Source organism: Photinus pyralis, unplaced genomic scaffold (assembly GCF_008802855.1).
Source record: "Photinus pyralis isolate 1611_PpyrPB1 unplaced genomic scaffold, Ppyr1.3 Ppyr1.4_LG1, whole genome shotgun sequence".
Taxonomy (NCBI): Eukaryota; Metazoa; Arthropoda; class Insecta; order Coleoptera; family Lampyridae; genus Photinus; species Photinus pyralis.
In genome coordinates, this window is record NW_022170249.1 from 26586436 (window position 1) to 26604071 (window position 17636).

General features: G+C 34.6%; 4 protein-coding genes across 5 annotated transcripts; 2 read left to right on the forward strand and 2 right to left on the reverse strand.

The window, feature by feature from the left end:
• Positions 1-315: 315 nt before the first annotated feature.
• Positions 316-1605, forward strand: LOC116159090 (putative nuclease HARBI1). Its single transcript, XM_031471996.1, has 4 exons — positions 316-859; positions 944-1091; positions 1140-1470; positions 1544-1605. Exons 1-4 carry the CDS (start codon positions 546-548, stop codon positions 1603-1605), a joined length of 855 nt encoding a protein of 284 aa, XP_031327856.1. The 5' UTR covers positions 316-545.
• Positions 1606-1917: 312 nt separating this feature from the next.
• On the reverse strand, positions 1918-3956 carry LOC116168559. The gene is made up of 3 exons (XM_031484466.1): positions 2785-3956; positions 2572-2730; positions 1918-2522 (listed from the first exon to the last, which is right to left on the reverse strand). Exons 1-3 carry the CDS (start codon positions 3046-3048, stop codon positions 2031-2033), a joined length of 915 nt encoding a protein of 304 aa, XP_031340326.1. The 5' UTR covers positions 3049-3956; the 3' UTR covers positions 1918-2030.
• Positions 3957-12823: 8867 nt separating this feature from the next.
• LOC116168568 lies at positions 12824-15697 on the forward strand. Of its 2 annotated transcripts, none has more exons than XM_031484487.1 (4): positions 12824-12964; positions 13096-13212; positions 13312-13425; positions 13639-15697. In XM_031484487.1, the coding sequence occupies exons 2-4, from the start codon at positions 13101-13103 to the stop codon at positions 14493-14495; spliced, it is 1083 nt and encodes a 360-aa protein (XP_031340347.1). In that variant the 5' UTR covers positions 12824-12964; positions 13096-13100; the 3' UTR covers positions 14496-15697. The 2 variants fall into 2 exon arrangements, with proteins under 2 accessions (XP_031340347.1, XP_031340338.1); XM_031484478.1 differs by having other exon boundaries at positions 12830-13032; positions 13085-13212.
• Positions 14567-16055, reverse strand: LOC116159098 (protein ANTAGONIST OF LIKE HETEROCHROMATIN PROTEIN 1-like). Its single transcript, XM_031472006.1, has 4 exons — positions 15329-16055; positions 15102-15277; positions 14928-15052; positions 14567-14876 (listed from the first exon to the last, which is right to left on the reverse strand). The coding sequence occupies exons 1-4, from the start codon at positions 15873-15875 to the stop codon at positions 14567-14569; spliced, it is 1158 nt and encodes a 385-aa protein (XP_031327866.1). The 5' UTR covers positions 15876-16055.
• Between the last annotated feature and the right edge of the window lie 1581 nt (positions 16056-17636).

A 17636-nucleotide genomic window follows, 5' to 3' on the forward strand; every position in this document is an offset into this window, starting at 1 on the left:
ATGTCAAAATCTAAATACCTTAAATTAGAGTAAATACGGACATAACCTTATATGTAAAAAGAAAACGGTCAACGTTTTTAGAAATGTGTGTATAATCACGAGTGTTCCCGAACTCGCTAACGACTGTAGTAATGGAGAAAAGAGAATACCATTTCAAGCGACTATGGCTATCAACTGTTGAATTCTACTGTTGCTTTGTAGCGATAATGCACGAAATACCACTGCTGGCTAGTCCTGTTATGTATATGTAATATATTGTCTATGAGGCAGTTTGCAATGTATCAAGAAAGTTGCATATGATATATAGTATAAAAGCCGTCTTACACTATGCAATTTGTTGCGCAAGAAATTGCACAATTTCTTGTGCTATAAAATGTAGCAAATATTTGTGAGCTGACTGCTTTATACTATGCAATTTCTTGTGCAAGATATAGCCGAGGATTCTGCGCATTTATACTATAATTTATACCAGCTGACAATCATACAACCCCAACCTATAATTACCACAAGTTTTCAATAATTTATTTTGTTTGTTATTGTATACAATGAATGTGGAAAGACGAATATCTGTTGTCAGTGGATTGATCGGTATATGTGTAATTCGTAAAATTCTAAAAAGACGCGCTGCCAGAAAGAACAAAAAGAGAAAATTGTGGCAGGAAGAATGGTTAAAAAAAAGAGATGTGGGTAAAGGAGTTTTATCGCTTTTGCAAAACGAGTTACTTCATGAAGATCCAGAGGCATATAGGAATTTCTTACGGATGGATAACGATACATTTATGGAGCTTTTAACCCTTATAGATGATATCATTAAAAAACAGGATACTCAGTTACGACAAAGTATCCCAAGTGACAAAAGGTTGGTACACTGAAATATTTCTCTACAGTCTACATATTACCTAATTTACCTTTCATTAGTACTAAACTGCTAACTTATTTCCAGATTAGCAGTAACACTAAGGTATTTGGCCAGTGGAAATACGTTTAGAGACTTAATGTATGCAACAAGAATACATGAAAGTACCATAAGTATTATTGTAATGGAAGTGTGTAAAGCTATCATACAAAACCTAATGAAAACATATATACAGGTGTAAAATTGATTCATACGTTGGCTGTTTATTATCTTTATATTTTAGTTGCCTCGAACTACTCTGGAATGGGAAAACGTGGCCAAAGGGTTTGAAAAACTTTGGAATTTTCCCTTTTGTCTTGGCGCCTTAGACGGAAAGCATGTCAATTTTCAAGCTCCTAAAAGCAGTGGATCCTACTACTTTAATTATAAAGGATCCCACAGCATAGTGTTACTAGCATTGGTAGATTCGGAATATAAGTTTTTATATGTAGATGTTGGAGTCAATGGAAGAATAAGTGATGGTGGAGTATACAGAGAAAGTAGTCTAAAAAAAGGCATTGATAGAAACCTATTAAACTTTCCAGAAGACCGTCATTTACCAGACACTGCCTTAAGTGTGCCGTATGTTATTGTGGCAGATGATGCTTTTCCGCTATCAAAAAGAATAATCAAACCATATCCTTTAAGGGGATTGTCTGTGGAAAAACGAATTTTTAATTATAGACTGTCCAGGGCAAGACGAACAGTAGAGAATGCCTTCGGCATCTTAACAAACAGATTTAGAATTTTGCAAAACACAATAAATTTAAGCCCTGAAAAAGCAGAAATACTTACGCTAACGTGCTGCATATTACATAATTTCTTGACTGTAAGAAACAAGAAGTATATTCGACCAGAAAATGAAATTAATGAAACATGTAGTTTAGAAACCATATCTCAGCAAGGTGGTTTTAGAGCAAGTAATGAGGCTCTGCTTACAAGAAACAAATTTTGTGATTATTTTAATACTGTCGGAAGCGTTGAGTGGCAAAATAAGTCAATTGGATTAGTTTAGGTTCTATTGTTCACATGTGCTCTACAGTGATGATTATGTAATAACGTCAAAATAAAACTGTATCGGTGTAATAAGGATAATTGTAATATAGGTACATAACATAAAATATCTTGTAAAATATTAACTCAATAATGCCTCGTGCAAAACAGTATGAATATTATATTGCACTGTCAATCTTTTGTTTTCATTTCTTATTTTTTTTAGTTGTGAAGCTACAAACTCCCCAAATATATCTTCACTGCTTTTGAGACCTGGCTTAAGCGCATCAGTAATTCCCTCAAGGCTTGAAGACACAGCTTCTAACACTTTTAGGTCTGGGTCTTCTGCCTTTTTACTTTTTCCTTTTGCACCTGTTGCAGATGAAGACCTGTTATCAACTGAAAGACTTCTTTTTTTTAATCCACCAAGTCCAAGTTCCAAATCATTCTGATGACAAGATGAGCCACTTCCCGCTGATGATGGTCTGGTGCTAGGTCTGGTGTCAACTGAAATGCCTTTTCTTTTTAACCCACTGCATCCTGACCTCTGATGATCTGGTATTAAATCTGAGGAAATTTCTGGTGATAAAGGTACCAATACTCCTTGGTCATCTACTTCATACTGTTCCACAATCTAAACATATAATGTTCAACTTTTGATGTGAAAGAATGTAGCTACTTACAGTTTCATTAATTGATGAATCCAGTAAATCTTCCTCCTGTGTTTGTGATGTTTCATTGCCCTCCTCGGGCAATAAAAAGTTTGAATTAGATTTCCTGACTACAAGGTGGTCGTCCAGGAAATCCATTTTTTCATAATACCACAGCGACGGATGGTAAACCTAGTTAAATGGTTACGTTACTATTATTATACACTATAAAGTGATACAAACTACCTCATTTTCGGCCATTCCACTGTGTATACTCGCTAAATGTTTCCTTCTCTCATTTGCGTACGTTGTCCTTAATCCATGAAATTTTTTTTGGACATCAGCTTCTGAGGTAACTGGTCTTATCGGTTTAATGTTATTAAGTATGGTTAGCAGAGCAGCATTTCGGACATGCTTGTTGTGGTAGTTTTTGTCCTTTACCACATACAAACACGGATGCATTTTGTATAAGTCAATAAGACAAGAAATCTGTTCATGTGTCCACGACATTTTAACGCAAAACTGGCAACACAAATAACTAAATGAAGGAATTAACAAGACAAGACAGATTTTGTCAAACAAAACACCTCGAAAAACACTAAACAGCTGATCTGAAAACACATGTTCAACGAGCGGCGCACGCGCATTTTAAAATTGCATTGAAACTGGCATAAAAAATAGCACCGGTTCTATTTTTGATGCAATAATTTGTTGCAATGTAATTTTGCATGCAATTTCCTGTATGATACTATGCAATTTAAATTGTGCAATATATCTTGTGCAAGAAATTGCTCAGTGTAAGACGGCTTTAAGACATCCCCGTCCAACGTTCCGTTTGCGCCTACGTTGCCATGCTTGATTTCATGTACATCTACCAGACTATCATGGCTGCCATGTGTCAAATCCCTTATGTGAATTTCGGTTCTTTCTGCACCCTACAAAGATCAACAGCTTTATCTAACGTTAAATTACCTTCTCTTAATAATCTGTCTCTTAATTTTATATTCTTCACGTCACACACTAGGTATTCGATCCACCAATAATTCGTCCTTTATTGCTCCCAACTCGCAGTTGCCCGCAATTTTCTGTAATTCGGTGAAGAATTGGTCGAATGTTTCATTTTCGTGTTGAATTTGTGCCTTTCCACGCTTTCGTGCTGGTCGATACAATATAGAGATATCGGAAAATAGAATACCGCTTGCGGCGTAAATAACTCCTGGCGGTATTGCGTTACGCTAAGCGGTACCGTAAAATACCATAACTATGGTCCACTTTTGACATATTTCAATTGATAAACAAATTTGTTAGGGGAAGGTAAGGTAAGATGACGAACGGGGTAAGATGACCAATGGCTTTTAACAAAACACCACAAACAATGTAAAATTTCTTCATGCTACTGACATCTAGTGTTTTAACAGGTGTATTAATTTATGCATAGAAATTCTGGTGGAGTTTGTAGTTTTCTCGTTTAAAGCACATGTTTGTAATCTCATGTTTGGTTATAAAATTGTGTTAGCTGTCGTTAGTGTTTTATTCGAAAAGTACAAGTGAGAAAAATTTTATTTTTCTACAACTGTCAAAAAAACCTGTCATTTTCTGACGGATTTCGAAACGCGAAGTACTAGATTTTTAATCGGTTAATTAATAAGTAAGGTTGCTCTTGACAACGTGCGCGAAATCGTCAACAGTGAAAAAAAGTATTTCGCGCACGGGACAAAGTTGAACTTAAACAGCAAATTTAATTAACAATCGGTTCAGTTGTAGAAAAAATATTGTATATAACGCTAGCGCGAAGTTATTTCGCGGATTTGACTGATATTTTAACTCGGCTTCGCCTCGTCAAAATACCTTCAGTCTCAATGCGCGAAATTGAACTTCGCGCTCTTGTTATATAAATAACTATTTTGTTGTAGGTTCTACCCTAAGTTATATAACAATAGTGCTCTATTTAAATTGCAGAAATCCTAAGACGCTTTCTGTATATATTTTAAAACGCCTTTTTATTTGTAGTGGGGTAAGATGACGGGGGGAAATGTTCCACGAAAATTTAAATTGTATAATAAAAATGGAAAACGCCATGCAAAATTTAACAGTAAGTACTTTAATTTATCCTAATGCGTAAATTAATCTTATATAACTACTAATTACATTGCAAAACAATAAATTTTAGCATGCAGTGCCATAAATACTTTTACATTAATAAAGCTGCCATTAATCTTCATCAAACTGAAGTTACACAAACCATTTTCCTATAATCGTGATGTAGGTACTTTAATGATTTTAAACAGCATAAAATACACAGTCACATGAAATGCATATCTCCATCAATATCTACATTTATTTAACAAATTATAATGGACGTTAACTACATTTGTAAAAAACGCTATCTGTACCATTGCCTCAACAAGTGGCTACACTTCCTGTAACAGTAAAACTTTCAAATTGGCCAATTTCCTTTTTAAATAAAAAAAATTTTCGGTCTACATAGCTTTTTCCGTATGCGTACCGATTTACGTTCACACAACTTTAGTTTAGTCCAAGATTCAGCCACCCAAAACTACAACATTGAAAGCGTAATGCCTTAATACCAATCCACGTACTGTACTCAGAGCTGTCACAAATCGTTTAAAAAACGATTTAAATCAAAGATGCATTCATTTTAACAAATGATTTAAATCAAAGATACTTGTGTCAATAAGAAAGTATTTAGATAATATCATTTTGAGATTGAAATATTTTTTGTGATTTAAATCTTTTTAGAGAAAGTATGTAAGATACTTTCAATGTATTTAATTCATTCAAAAAGGTTTAAATCCAATTTTGTTAATTTAAATCACTTATAAAGATTTAAATCATGTAATGATTTAAATCGTTTTGTGACAAAATGTTTGTAAAGGATTGAAATTCAATAAAACTGATTGGTCTGATGGTTTATTAAATTAAAATATGTATTTTTTTTGCGAAAGAAATTTTAAAAAACCAAGACATCATCAATCTCTAAAAAACCCGGATTTATATTTTAGACTGCAAAGGTTTATTGAAAATAATATAAATCAAATTCACAAAACTAAACGATATAACAACCAATTTATACAAGAAAACAAAATTATATCTACTTATATTTTAAGTTGGTATTAGCTTTTAACAAAACAAGATTTTCAAAATTGTTGTCAGTTAATGCGTGTCGACGAGGTGAGTTTATAAAAGTGGCATAAGAGAACATTCTCTTCACTGGAGCCGAGGAAGGTAATGTACAATTATATTTTAAGAACATTATTTTTAAGCAATTGTAATTCAAATTCATTAAAAGCAGAATTTTGGTTGCTCAGATATCTGCCACGGCTGTTAGCTCAAAAAAATCATGTACCTCATTTTGAACACTTATTGGTTTTGGTGCATTATCTTCAGCAGTTATAAATTCCTTTGCAGCGTTAATTATCATATTTTTTACATGATTTTTTTGAATAATTAAGTTGGTATTTTTGATTTAAATCACTCGGATTTTTAAGTTCAAAATCAAAGATGGTTTTCATGAAGATTTAAATCTTAAATCAAAAATCATTTTCCGTAAAAAGATTTAAGATCAAATGATTTAAATCGAAAAAAGTATTTAAATCATAAAACAGATTTAAATCTTATTAAAACTGACAGCTCTGTTGTACTTTTCCTTTCCTTTCCTTACTTTAAAATTTGTGATTTTTTAGATTAACGATGATTACGAGGATGATTACCGTAAAATGGGGTGAATAGAAACAAAAAAAGTAAAAGTTATTTGCAACGCTATAACAAATTAATGATACGCGTGATTTTCTGTGTAACACATACAAACTCGTTCCTGATATATAGGCAACTCATCATACACAAGCCGAAATAATTTCAATGTTACCGCAGTACATTGTGCATGCGCTAAACCACGTGCGTTGGTGTCTCTTTGTCTGTACTTCCATAAACTTGACTCCGTTTGTGCATAAGGGAAGAGGTAAGATACACATTATTAGCACCATGAAATGCCTTATGTTTGCTGTTTATGATATATAATTAACTTTAACTGTGCCTGATAAACTTTTTAATTTATTGACAAAAGTATGCAATAAGTTATAATTTAAGGTTAAAGTGGGGTGAAAAGAAACAGTGTTTCGATTCACCTTTACTGTTTCCATTCACCCCACAAATTGTTTTGTTATATAGTTGTTGCTTTCACTTTAGCATGAAAATGATATACGAGGTAGGTACCTAACCCCTTATTATTTTTAAATTACAGGATCATCAGTTGGATATGCCTCGAGTATATAAAAAAGATCCACGAGGAAAAGTTAATAAAAAAATAGATTCCGATGCGCTTGCTAGGGCGCTTCGCGATATAAAAGATGGGATGTCATATCGGACAGCAGCTTATACTTATGGAATATGTACATTATTCTGTATTATTTAGACATAAACATAATCCTGAAATTAGGAAAAAAGGAGGTCAAACTCAACTGAGTAAAACCGAAGAGAACGCATTGATTCAAGTTCTTGAAGTTTGTTCTGAATGGGGATATCCACTGGATCATTATGATCTCCGAAAGATTGTTAAACAATATTTAGACTCAAGAGGTAAGCGATTGCTCCGATTTAAAGATAACATGCCAGGAAGGGAATTTGCATTTTCCTTCATGAAAAGGCACAAAAATCGTCTCAGGGATCGTGTTTGCCAAAATATCAAGCGTTCTCGAGCAGCAGTGTCCTCTGTGATCTTGAATAATTATTTTAACAATTTAGAAAAAGAATTGGAGGGAGTGCCGCCATCACATACAGTTAATTTCGATGAAACTAACTTATCAGACGATCCCGGGCGGAAAAAAGTAATATCCAAGAGAGGTTGTCGGTATCCCGAAAGGATAATGAACACAAGTAAAAGTGCTACATCTATCATGTTCGCTGCTGCTGGTGACGGGAAATTACTTCCATGTTACGTGGTCTACAAGGCGCAAAATTTATATGACTCTTGGACAGTTGGGGGACCAAAAGGAACCAGATACAATAGAAGTAACAGCGGTTGGTTCGAGTCAGCCAGCTTTGAAGATTGGGTGGAGAAAATTGCAATTCCTTACCTTAAAAAATTGGATGGGAAAAAAATTTTGATAGGGGATAATTTATCCTCCCACTTCTCCCCAAAAACTATTAGACTTTGTATGGAATACAACATTCATTTTGTGTTTCTCCCACCCAATTCTACACACATGACGCAACCATTGGACGTAGCTTTTTTTCGCCCACTAAAAACTGCATGGGGAAATGTGCTATTATCTTGGAAAAAAGGAGAGGGACAAAAAAAATGCTCCATTCCAAAGGACAAGTTTCCCCATCTTTTGAAAAACCTACTCGAAGAAATTCATTCTTCTTCAGAAAGTAATATAAAGTCAGGATTCAGGAAATGTGGTGTGTGTCCTATAAATAGGCAAGAGGTATTGAGCCGACTTCCCGAGGATGTTGAAGAGGAAGATGTGACGAACATGTTAATGATACAGTTGTCTCATACCTAAAGTCGTTAAGGTATGGCGACGGAGCATCCGCGTGTCGAAACAAGAAGAAGAAAATTCAAATAGAAGCAGGTAAAAGTGTCTGGTGCAGATTGTGAGTCCAGTGAAAACGACAGTTCAAACATGTCAATAGAAGACAACGATGAAGGTAGTGACAATGAAACTGTCTTCGATGAGGAATATGAGGATCTGCAAATTGATACCCACACGGTTCCTAACAAGAACAGTACGGGTGAGAAAAATTCTCAGTTAAAGAAGAATGGAAAAACATTTGACAACGTCTTTCACATCGACGTGGAAAATATTGTGCCTGAAATGTGGCTTCTTGTAAGCTTTGCAATTGAAGGTTCAAAAAGCCAAAAATATAAATATTACGTAGGAAAAGTGCTGTCTTGTGAGGAAGGCGCAATTGAGGCTACCTTTTTGAGATCAAAAACCTCAAGTAAAACTGACAGAGAAATCTTTTTTTTTCCTTCTAACCCAGATGTGTGTACGTTCAGTCACGACCAAATTATTGGGCAGGTGTATCCGCTTCAAGAAACTGGTTTCAAACGAAGGGAGAATATTATTTTTGATATTAATATCCATTAAACTCATATGTTTTTATATTTAGGTACTTTAAAGAATGTTTAATGTTTAGTTTTTGTTAATAAATACATAATTTACATAAAGCTTTTGCATTTTTTTTTCAAACTGAAAAATTTACTTACCCTGTATATATTATTTCGGTTTTTAATATTTCTATTCACCTGTACTGTGTTTGGATAGCAATACATCTGATTTTTTCAATAGTGTTTCTATTCACCCCACTAAAATGACGAATAGAAATAAATAAAAAAAAAAATGATAACTCCATATTCATTTGCAATTTCAAAAATGTAAAATTCGGCATCTTTTGTGAAGAAAGGGACCGGACTTTTCCTACACATATGGTTTTTAATAACGTCTTCCCTTCCAAGTTATAAACTACGAAAGATCAAAAACTGTTTCCATTCACCCCATTTTACGGTACCAACATTTTTTAAATAAATAAGTGGGCGAAGGATCTTCTTCCCATAGGGGAATACGTTCAAGTGTTTGCGGTGTGGTAAAGATGTGCATTTATAGGTTAGACGAATACTTGAACAGTAAAATTGTTGCAGATATGTAATGTAACGTGTAGGTAGTGTATTTTTATTTATTTTTTACTTATTTATAATTTATACTTAATTATATAATTTGTAATTTTTAATTTTGACGTTCCAATGCTTGTATACAAGTCTCATGGAATAAACGGTATTATTATTATTATTATTATTATTATTATTGTCGGTGTTTCTTGTGAGAACTCAGGTCTAGCCTGGTTAACTAATCGCACGGATTAAAATCAAGTAACGATTAGTGTCTGTGTCTGTGTCTGGTGAAGTTATGTAGGGTTCTAAAGAAAAATAAAAAATAAAATAAATATTCACACACTCACATTGGTTATTATTATTATTATTATTATTATGTGCAAAAATTTAGAAGATTTTCATCCACTAGCAAAACGTTTGATGTAAGTATCTCTCCAATAGAAAATATTTACAAATACTATTTACAAAAAAAATTGTTAAAAATAATAACTTTTCATACACCGGAATTATGGAAATGGGCGAAGTCAGAGGCCCATAAAAAGGCTTTGAACGATTATCTGTGTTTCCCTTCCCCAAGTGGCATAAAAATCGCACTTATGTTTGTTAGGGAACGGAAAGATGATAATTTAAGCATGCGTGCTCTGTCCATGTGCTTAAAGCATCTCAATTCATTTGTGGCAACTAAATTTGATTACAAACCTGCGACCAACCCGGGATTTGGCACAAATATAGACCATATTGTCGCAAAAAAATGTGGCAATATGTTCTCCAAACGACCAATTATAGGGTCCTTATTTGTAAGGACCCAATAAAACAAAAGGTAAATACGTTTCATTTTGATAATACTTTTTTTTTATATAAATTTACAGCGGCAACACAACTTGGACCATAAATGGTAAGTACCAAACAATCAATTGAAAATTCTAAATTATCGTTTATAGGAAAAAACCAAAACCATACTCTAGACCTAGACGATAAACCTTTATTTATTTTTCTTTATTTTTTCTCATTTCCATATTTTCTATCTCTTCACCTTAATTCATTTAGTTTTGTTTCCGTAGTTTTTTCATTTCATTTAGTATTTAATTTTTCTTCATCTTCATTCATTTAATTTTGTTTCTGTAGTTTTTCATTTCATTTAGTTTTGTAATTCATCATTCTTTTATTTTGTTCTGTAATTAAATTTTCTACACATGCATTTCCTTCTTTTCCATCTGTCTCATACACGACAGTTATTAAGACTTACCGAACTCCAATAATTTCAGGTTACACATCCCACATAGCATTCGATATCTTATGTATATACATTTTACATCCATAATATACTTACCGCGAATATCCTGCATATCTGATGCACGTACTATGTATATTCATAGTAGATATATAAATTTTATGTCCTATATGTATATCATATGAACATACCGTTTGAACTTGATACGGACTTTTAGAAGACAGATCTTATCAACAATAGGTATACATTTCAATACACAATATTTCAAAGAATTCCAAGTATATTGTATGTAGCTCTTATGTATATCATGAGCGAGTATAAATCTATACATATTCTATGTATATTAGGGTGGATCGAGATTTTTTTTCTCTCAATTTGATTTTCCTGTATCGTCGAAAGTTGTGTACGTAAACAAGAAGTATTTGTGTATTTCTATTTTTTTTACATATTATCCCCTCCACCGCCACAGAGCCAAACTTCTTTTGTATTATTTTATCACTTTGTGGCGGTGAAAAACGTTTTCCAATTTTCTTTTTCTATCATTAAAAAATGTTTATCATGTACGCAGCACATGAACAGTCAGTCTGGTTGAATTTCTAAAAATAGATTTTTCTTGATCTTCCTTTATTCGAAAAAGAAATCAAAAGACCATTACAATGGTTAGTTTGCCAATTGCACGCAAACCAACTCCCTTTGCGGCATCTGATAGAACATTTAGATGGAGTTCTGGTCCTCGAGGATTTTCTGGACCTATTGGGAAACTGCTTCAGGGCTGTGAGAACCTTCCAGTCATCAACTTCTCGAGGATTGAGTCTGCAGCTGCACTTCCTGTAATTGACAGAAACATCTTGAGCACAGACCAGAAATATTTACATGATATTGGCAAGATTCGTTGCGACAGTTTATGCACCAATGTGGTTTACAATAAAAGTAGAGAGTTAATGCATCAAAGGAGCGAAACATCTCTTCCAAACTATACAACTAGCCAATTATCTTCCAGGCGAGCTGAAAGATGTTTTCCAGACGATTCAAAGGAATGGGTATTTCGGGCATCCAGAGAATATCCTTCTCTGCATGCTTTGGGATGATCGCAAGCACATCAGACAGCTTGCTTATCTGAGGATCATGAAAGCCAGAAATACATCGGCCGACTCAACAGTTAGAAAATTCTCAATTCCGAAGTTCAATTATGAAGCCAGGGAATATTACGAACTTGTTGAGGTTGACGCCCAAAAGATTCTGTGGACTGAACCACCAATAACAAGTCGTTTTTCTCTGGATGATTTGAAAAAACATGTTAAAGACCCAGAATCGTCCGATCTTTCATATATCAAGAATTTACCTTGCCATACGCAGGCTGTTCAGAGAACTGTGAAAATTGTGACTGATGCATCCATTGCTGTCTGTGGTGGAGAAAGAAGAGACGGAGTCATCAGAAACATGTTGAAATCTCGATCGAGGATGCCTAAATTCGAGTCGAAACAGAACTTCAAGTTGCATTAAATTATTCTGTTCGTGTTTTTTTTTGTTTTTTCCGAATTGTTAGTTTTTCATTTAAGAAATAAAATTTTAATCTTATTTAAGCTATCATTTTTCTTTGAAGTTAGCTTTAGTATTATTTCAAAACTGACAATAATAAATATTTGAAAAATTAAGAATTGTGATTGCCTTGTGGCAGTGGAAGGCCTTCCAGGATAAGAAAAAATCGACCATTATTTTATTCCTATTGCACTAAATAATCTTTCCCTTCCTCAGGAAACTACCCCCTCCCCTACAAAAAAAAATTTTTTTCTGACATTGTGGCGGTGGAAGATGAAAGTTGAAAAAAAAAAACAAAATGTGGTAGAAAGTTTCTTTCCACTATCCACACCTTTCGGTAATACAGGCGTTTTGAAAAAACAAAAAAGTGAAATTGTGCTGGATATCGATCCACCCTAATGTACAGAGTGAGCAACAAAGATTGAAGCGTGCCGCTTCAGCTAAATTGGCAATGTGCCGCTCATAGCATATGCTGATTTGATACAAGATACGAAATACGAATAGACGCACGTCACCGTGACAGCGCAGAACGTCATTTTCGTATACAACTCCATACAAAGAAGGTAGTTTTGATATTAATAGGAACAAGCGGTGATGACGCACGCTTCAATCATTGTTGCTCACACTGTATATACATGTGAGTATATAATATGTATATACGTTGTGACGGCGATTGGGAAGTCTCCTGTATTATCGGCCGTCCATTACCATCGCCATATTCGCACGTACGTGAAGCTACACACTCGTTCTTGTTTTCCTTTGAGATTAAGCTTGTTCCGCGAGTGAATGTGAGTATTTGGAATCTGAATTATAGTAAAAGTGCTTGCCGTTCCATTAAATCCATTATAAATCACGTATGTTTTTATAATTTGCGAAGTAAAAGGCGATTTCTGGCGAGAAAAGTAACCTTCAGTAAGACCGCTTTCAATTTCTGGCGAGTAACTAATGACGTCACGTCATACTGTAGTATGCTAGAGTAACCACTAACCAAGTAACATGCCCTTACCTACCTTCAACCTGGAGTAAGCAATAGTAAAGTTAACTTTCTAACCTCAATTTGTGAGGTTGGTTCTTTTATTTATGTTTACATGTGAGTAGTGAGTTTACATTAGTTCTTGGTTGATAGTTACTTTATATTCTAGATTACTTATAGGTATAATGGATAATAGTCTAGAAGATGATGATACTTTAGTGGAGGTGAAGTTCTTAATTAACAATGAAATTGTAACATTTTCGGATAGTGGGGTGGTTGCAACAGCACTAAAAACAGGTAGGTTAATTGCTTATATCAGTGAACCTCAAAAGGCATGTGTTCGTATAATACTAAAACCACACATACTTAACAGAAATAAACACATTTTGTTTGTAGATGCCAATTTTGTGCTAGAGTACATATCAAGGGCAATAGAGGAAGGATTTTTAGAACAATTCGGTGTATGCAAAGGCACTTCAATTGCCGACATAGATATCTCTCGAATTTCTGGTATGTAGACGTTTATCCATTACGATAAGCATTATAATATACTTACAAAACTCCATATAAGGAGTGAACCGTTGTTACGATCAATCTAAAAGGATATGTCACTGTTTCTACAGATCAATCGTATCGTATATGGGACCCTTAAGGCAAAATAATTATAGTTTTTAGTATATTAAAGCTATCGGAATGAATTCAATTATACCATAATGTTTACAGATGAAACTCCTGAAACTATTGAAACCGCAGTCGCAGCTGCTGAAACCGACCAAGAAATCTGGAGCAGTAGAGGGAAACCGACCGACCTTGATAGGCGTGCTACAGAATACATGTTGGAACTAAGGAACTCTGCAAAATTTCAAACTTTATTTGCGGACAAAAAAACTGTAAAAATGTCTATATGGGGGAAAATTGCAGAGCTTCTAGGTAGTGCTGGATTTCCCCTAAATCCTAAAGAAGGAGGGAAAAAATGCTATCAAAAATTTCAGAATTTGACCAAAATGTACATAAATTTTATAAAACATGTAAAAACAACAGGAGGTGAAGCACGGGAACCACCACCTCATTATGACCTATTACATAACATTTTGGGTGATAAACACAAAATAACATTAGGGCATATTAAGGATTCACTGCAATTAGCAGATACTCAAGATGAATTAAATGTAATCCATCAACCACAGCCATGTGCAACAACTTCCCAGCAACCACTCACCCCCACGTCATCTTCCTCCCGATCACAGACACCCACATCATCTTCCCATCTACTCGAATCCTCTACCCCATTATCAAGATCCCATACACCACACCTAGATTCTCATTTCCAAAATATACGTAAATCGGTAAAACCACCCAAAGCAGATGTCATACAAACATTATTGACGATGCATAAGGAAAACATTGATATGCAAACTTCCCAATTTAAGGTATTAGAAAACCTCATGACTACACAGAATAAATTGTTAGAGCAGCAAAATGCCCATAAAGCCACAATAGTTTCGTTATTTGAATCAATGGTTAAAAAAACTACAAGAAAAAGAAGAAGACATTCTAGTGATAGCGATGATGATGATTAAAAAATTGTTTATATTTTTATATGTATATCTATTCAAGCAAAATCAGTATTTATAATTTTTTTACAAAGGAATTAAAGAGTTTGTGATATCAAATCGCGTTTTCTAGTCCCTTCACGATTTCTACGGCCAATATAAGTATCACAACTATCATGTTCACTTGATGTGACATCTACTTCATATATATCACAAGTTAACAAGCAAAAATTATGCAGTATACAACATGCGGTTATAATATCAATAGCCTTTTCAATGGTATATACATTAACAAAATTTAAAATCCTCCAACGGCCTTTCAACATGCCGAAAGTATTTTCGATTACAACCCGTGTCACACTATGTGCGTAGTTGTGTTTCCGTTGCAGCGGCATAATTCCAGTGTTCCTAAACCACAACAATAAATACCTATGTGCAATTATTTGTATTTGTGTCTACCTATACGGAGTTATTAACCATGACCTTAATGGATATGCGGAATCTCCCACCAAGTGGTATCTACCGTAAAACAGATTGAAACAGTTAGTTTCACAGATTTTTCCCAAGTCCGATTCTCTAAGTATCTACAAAACTATTAACAGCATGATTGTAGGTTTGCATAAACTATCTTACTCGTGCATCATGCACAGATCCTGGATAACCAACAGAAATATTAGTAAATAATCTGGAGGAAATACACACTCCTTGAAGGGTAATGGAATGGCAAAACTTGCGATCCTGATAACTGTCATGCTGCTCCTTGGGTATTTTACAAGTTATGTGGCAACCGTCAATAGCACCAATCACATCTAGGAACAACATATTACGCTGATTGCTGTGCGGTTTAAAAATGTCCTTACCTGGATAATTACAACGCTGTTGAAAATCATTTGCAATTTGTTCGCAATCTTCCGCATTAGGCCACTTAATATAAATAGGCATAAGAGAGCAGATAACTTTAATAATTTTCATGGTAATATAGAAAGCTTTTGACACGCTAACATTAAATCTATCACTGATCGACACTAACGTTTCTCCTTTGGCAAGGTACCAGAGAGTGATTAGGATTTCTTTCTCTAGAGGTATTATTTCAAACCCTCCTCTGTATTTTTTTACTGTTAATTCTTTTCCAATTGCAGTGGTCAATTTGAAATATGTTGACTTTATCATTCGAAAATGAATAAAAAAATCGGTATCAAGATAGTTTGTTATCCATTCCTCATAACAAAGTGGCATACGAAAATGGCATTTCCTTTGCTTTTGCAATACAATAAATTTGGTCCACTCAGGAACGGCTTTTAATAGAAAATGCATTACTATGTGCACACTTGTGGTCAAAGTATCATCTATACAAAACTCTTCTAATAATGCATTCATCCACATACTATTATTACTTAATATCGACATAGGTACAAGTAAAAATTACAACAAAAACACAGAAACAAAACAAGGTTATGTTATGCCTAACTTTCGATTTTCAGGTGATCTTACTTCCATACAACCAATTACGTCATTAACGGTGATGTAATAGGTAACTTCCAGCATACTGGTACATACTCAGGTACACGTAAGTTACCTCGCAAGAAATCACTTAAAGTATTTTGTTCATTTGACACCTGTTTTAATCTCCAAAATCTGTAGGTCAACTCTTTAATTCATAGGTGTATGCAAATGGATGAAATTGACGAACATCAACCTGCTGTCGATTTGTTAAAGAAATCAATTATATTTGAGCAAATAGCAAAACCCCGTTTTACGGTACCTGTGCATTTATTATCTTTGCCGTCAATATGTTATAATCGCTGTGTGTTAATCGATGCTTCACTATATAAGTAAATATCCTCTTCGCAATAATATCAACCAAAAGAGATCTTTTGGAGTTGTCCAATTTTCCATATTTTTCATAATTTAAAATTTTGCTGCCAAGTGGCGTAGTTTCTAACAATGAAAATCAGGAAGTATATTTATTATAGAATTTTCAGTGCCGCTGGTGGGTATTTCCAAGCATGGGTCAAAAACTACATAATGCGGCGCTTGTTCATTTGACGATACTGCAGTAACTGTGGAAGAAGTGGATGGTTCCGAATTGTAACAATTATTAGTGGTGTTACTAATGTCCATTAAATAAGTATCATTGTTTGATGGATAGGAAGTAAATGATGGTATATTCGAGCAGATAAAAGAGCGCTTTCGGCTTACGCCATCATCAGTGCCTCCTGCAAGTATATGAAAAGACAAAGTTTGATTGAAATTACAGATGAAAAACTTACTTTGTCAGGAATTACAGAGAGTCACAATTGGCACTTTAAAAGTCAGCACAATTATTAATTATCAAGAGACATGAAGTAAATAAATTGCATTTAAAAAATGTTATAACAAATACATTAAAACTTCTACGAACACGTTTTATGTGACGGTCATGGTCATGCAAAACCATTTGCTCCCGCTAATAACAATATGCTTTCTTCAATTTATTATAAAACCATTAACGAAGGTAATGTTGGTGCTAGTGATTGCGCCGAGCGTCTCGTCTCGTCACGAGACGAGACTAATCATGAGTTCGCCGAGAGTCTCGTGAGACTCTCGTTTGGTCTCGAGGTTTTTTTTGTATTTATTTGCACTGCCGGTCTCTTTGGCTTCTTCTAGTCCGTATGGTTCACTTACCCTTAGTGAAGCGCTAAATTAAGTGGATCGATAGCACAATAAGGGCCGGTATTATAAAGCCCGCTTGAACGGAGATTGACGTTCAATCGTAGTTTGAGTGCGATTGCGCGTATTATAAACGCCGTTTAAGTCGTAACCAGAGCTCAATCTCCGATTGTAGTCAACCCGCCAATTTTCTCGGGTTTTGGCGCCCAAACGGAGATTAGGCGCGTGCACGTGTAAAGAACTGTAACCAGTTTATTTTGTTTTGTCATTGTTTCTATTTATAACGAAATGGAAATAATTGAAATTGGACGTGCAAGAGATCGGTTACTGTGGGCAGTAAGCGACGATGACTCTTCATCAGAGGATGAGTTCATTAGAAGAAGAGCAGAAATTTTAGAGAACCATGTTGATCATTTGGGCAAGTGAGATGAAGAGGAATTTCGGCAGAGATTTCGGTTATCCAAGGATACAGTTAGATCCCCATAAAACAGGTTTCGAGCACTAAATTGTCCCTCAAAC

Excerpts from the sequence above, each read along its gene's own strand:
- LOC116159090 (XM_031471996.1), top strand. The coding sequence starts at position 546 with ATGAATGTGGAAAGACGAATATCTGTTGTCAGTGGATTGATCGGTATA. Across the intron at positions 860-943 it reads AGTATCCCAAGTGACAAAAG|ATTAGCAGTAACACTAAGGT; the intron begins GTTGGTACACTG and ends ACTTATTTCCAG. Across the intron at positions 1,092-1,139 it reads TAATGAAAACATATATACAG|TTGCCTCGAACTACTCTGGA; the intron begins GTGTAAAATTGA and ends TTTATATTTTAG.
- LOC116168559 (XM_031484466.1), bottom strand. The coding sequence starts at position 3,048 with ATGTCGTGGACACATGAACAGATTTCTTGTCTTATTGACTTATACAAA. Across the intron at positions 2,731-2,784 it reads GTGGAATGGCCGAAAATGAG|GTTTACCATCCGTCGCTGTG; the intron begins GTAGTTTGTATC and ends CCATTTAACTAG. Across the intron at positions 2,523-2,571 it reads ATTCATCAATTAATGAAACT|ATTGTGGAACAGTATGAAGT; the intron begins GTAAGTAGCTAC and ends TTATATGTTTAG.
- LOC116168568 (XM_031484487.1), top strand. The coding sequence starts at position 13,101 with ATGGATAATAGTCTAGAAGATGATGATACTTTAGTGGAGGTGAAGTTC. Across the intron at positions 13,213-13,311 it reads TGCAACAGCACTAAAAACAG|ATGCCAATTTTGTGCTAGAG; the intron begins GTAGGTTAATTG and ends TTTTGTTTGTAG. Across the intron at positions 13,426-13,638 it reads AGATATCTCTCGAATTTCTG|ATGAAACTCCTGAAACTATT; the intron begins GTATGTAGACGT and ends TAATGTTTACAG.
- LOC116159098 (XM_031472006.1), bottom strand. The coding sequence starts at position 15,875 with ATGTCGATATTAAGTAATAATAGTATGTGGATGAATGCATTATTAGAA. Across the intron at positions 15,053-15,101 it reads GATCTGTGCATGATGCACGA|ATACTTAGAGAATCGGACTT; the intron begins GTAAGATAGTTT and ends ATAGTTTTGTAG. Across the intron at positions 14,877-14,927 it reads TGGTTAATAACTCCGTATAG|GAACACTGGAATTATGCCGC; the intron begins GTAGACACAAAT and ends GTTGTGGTTTAG.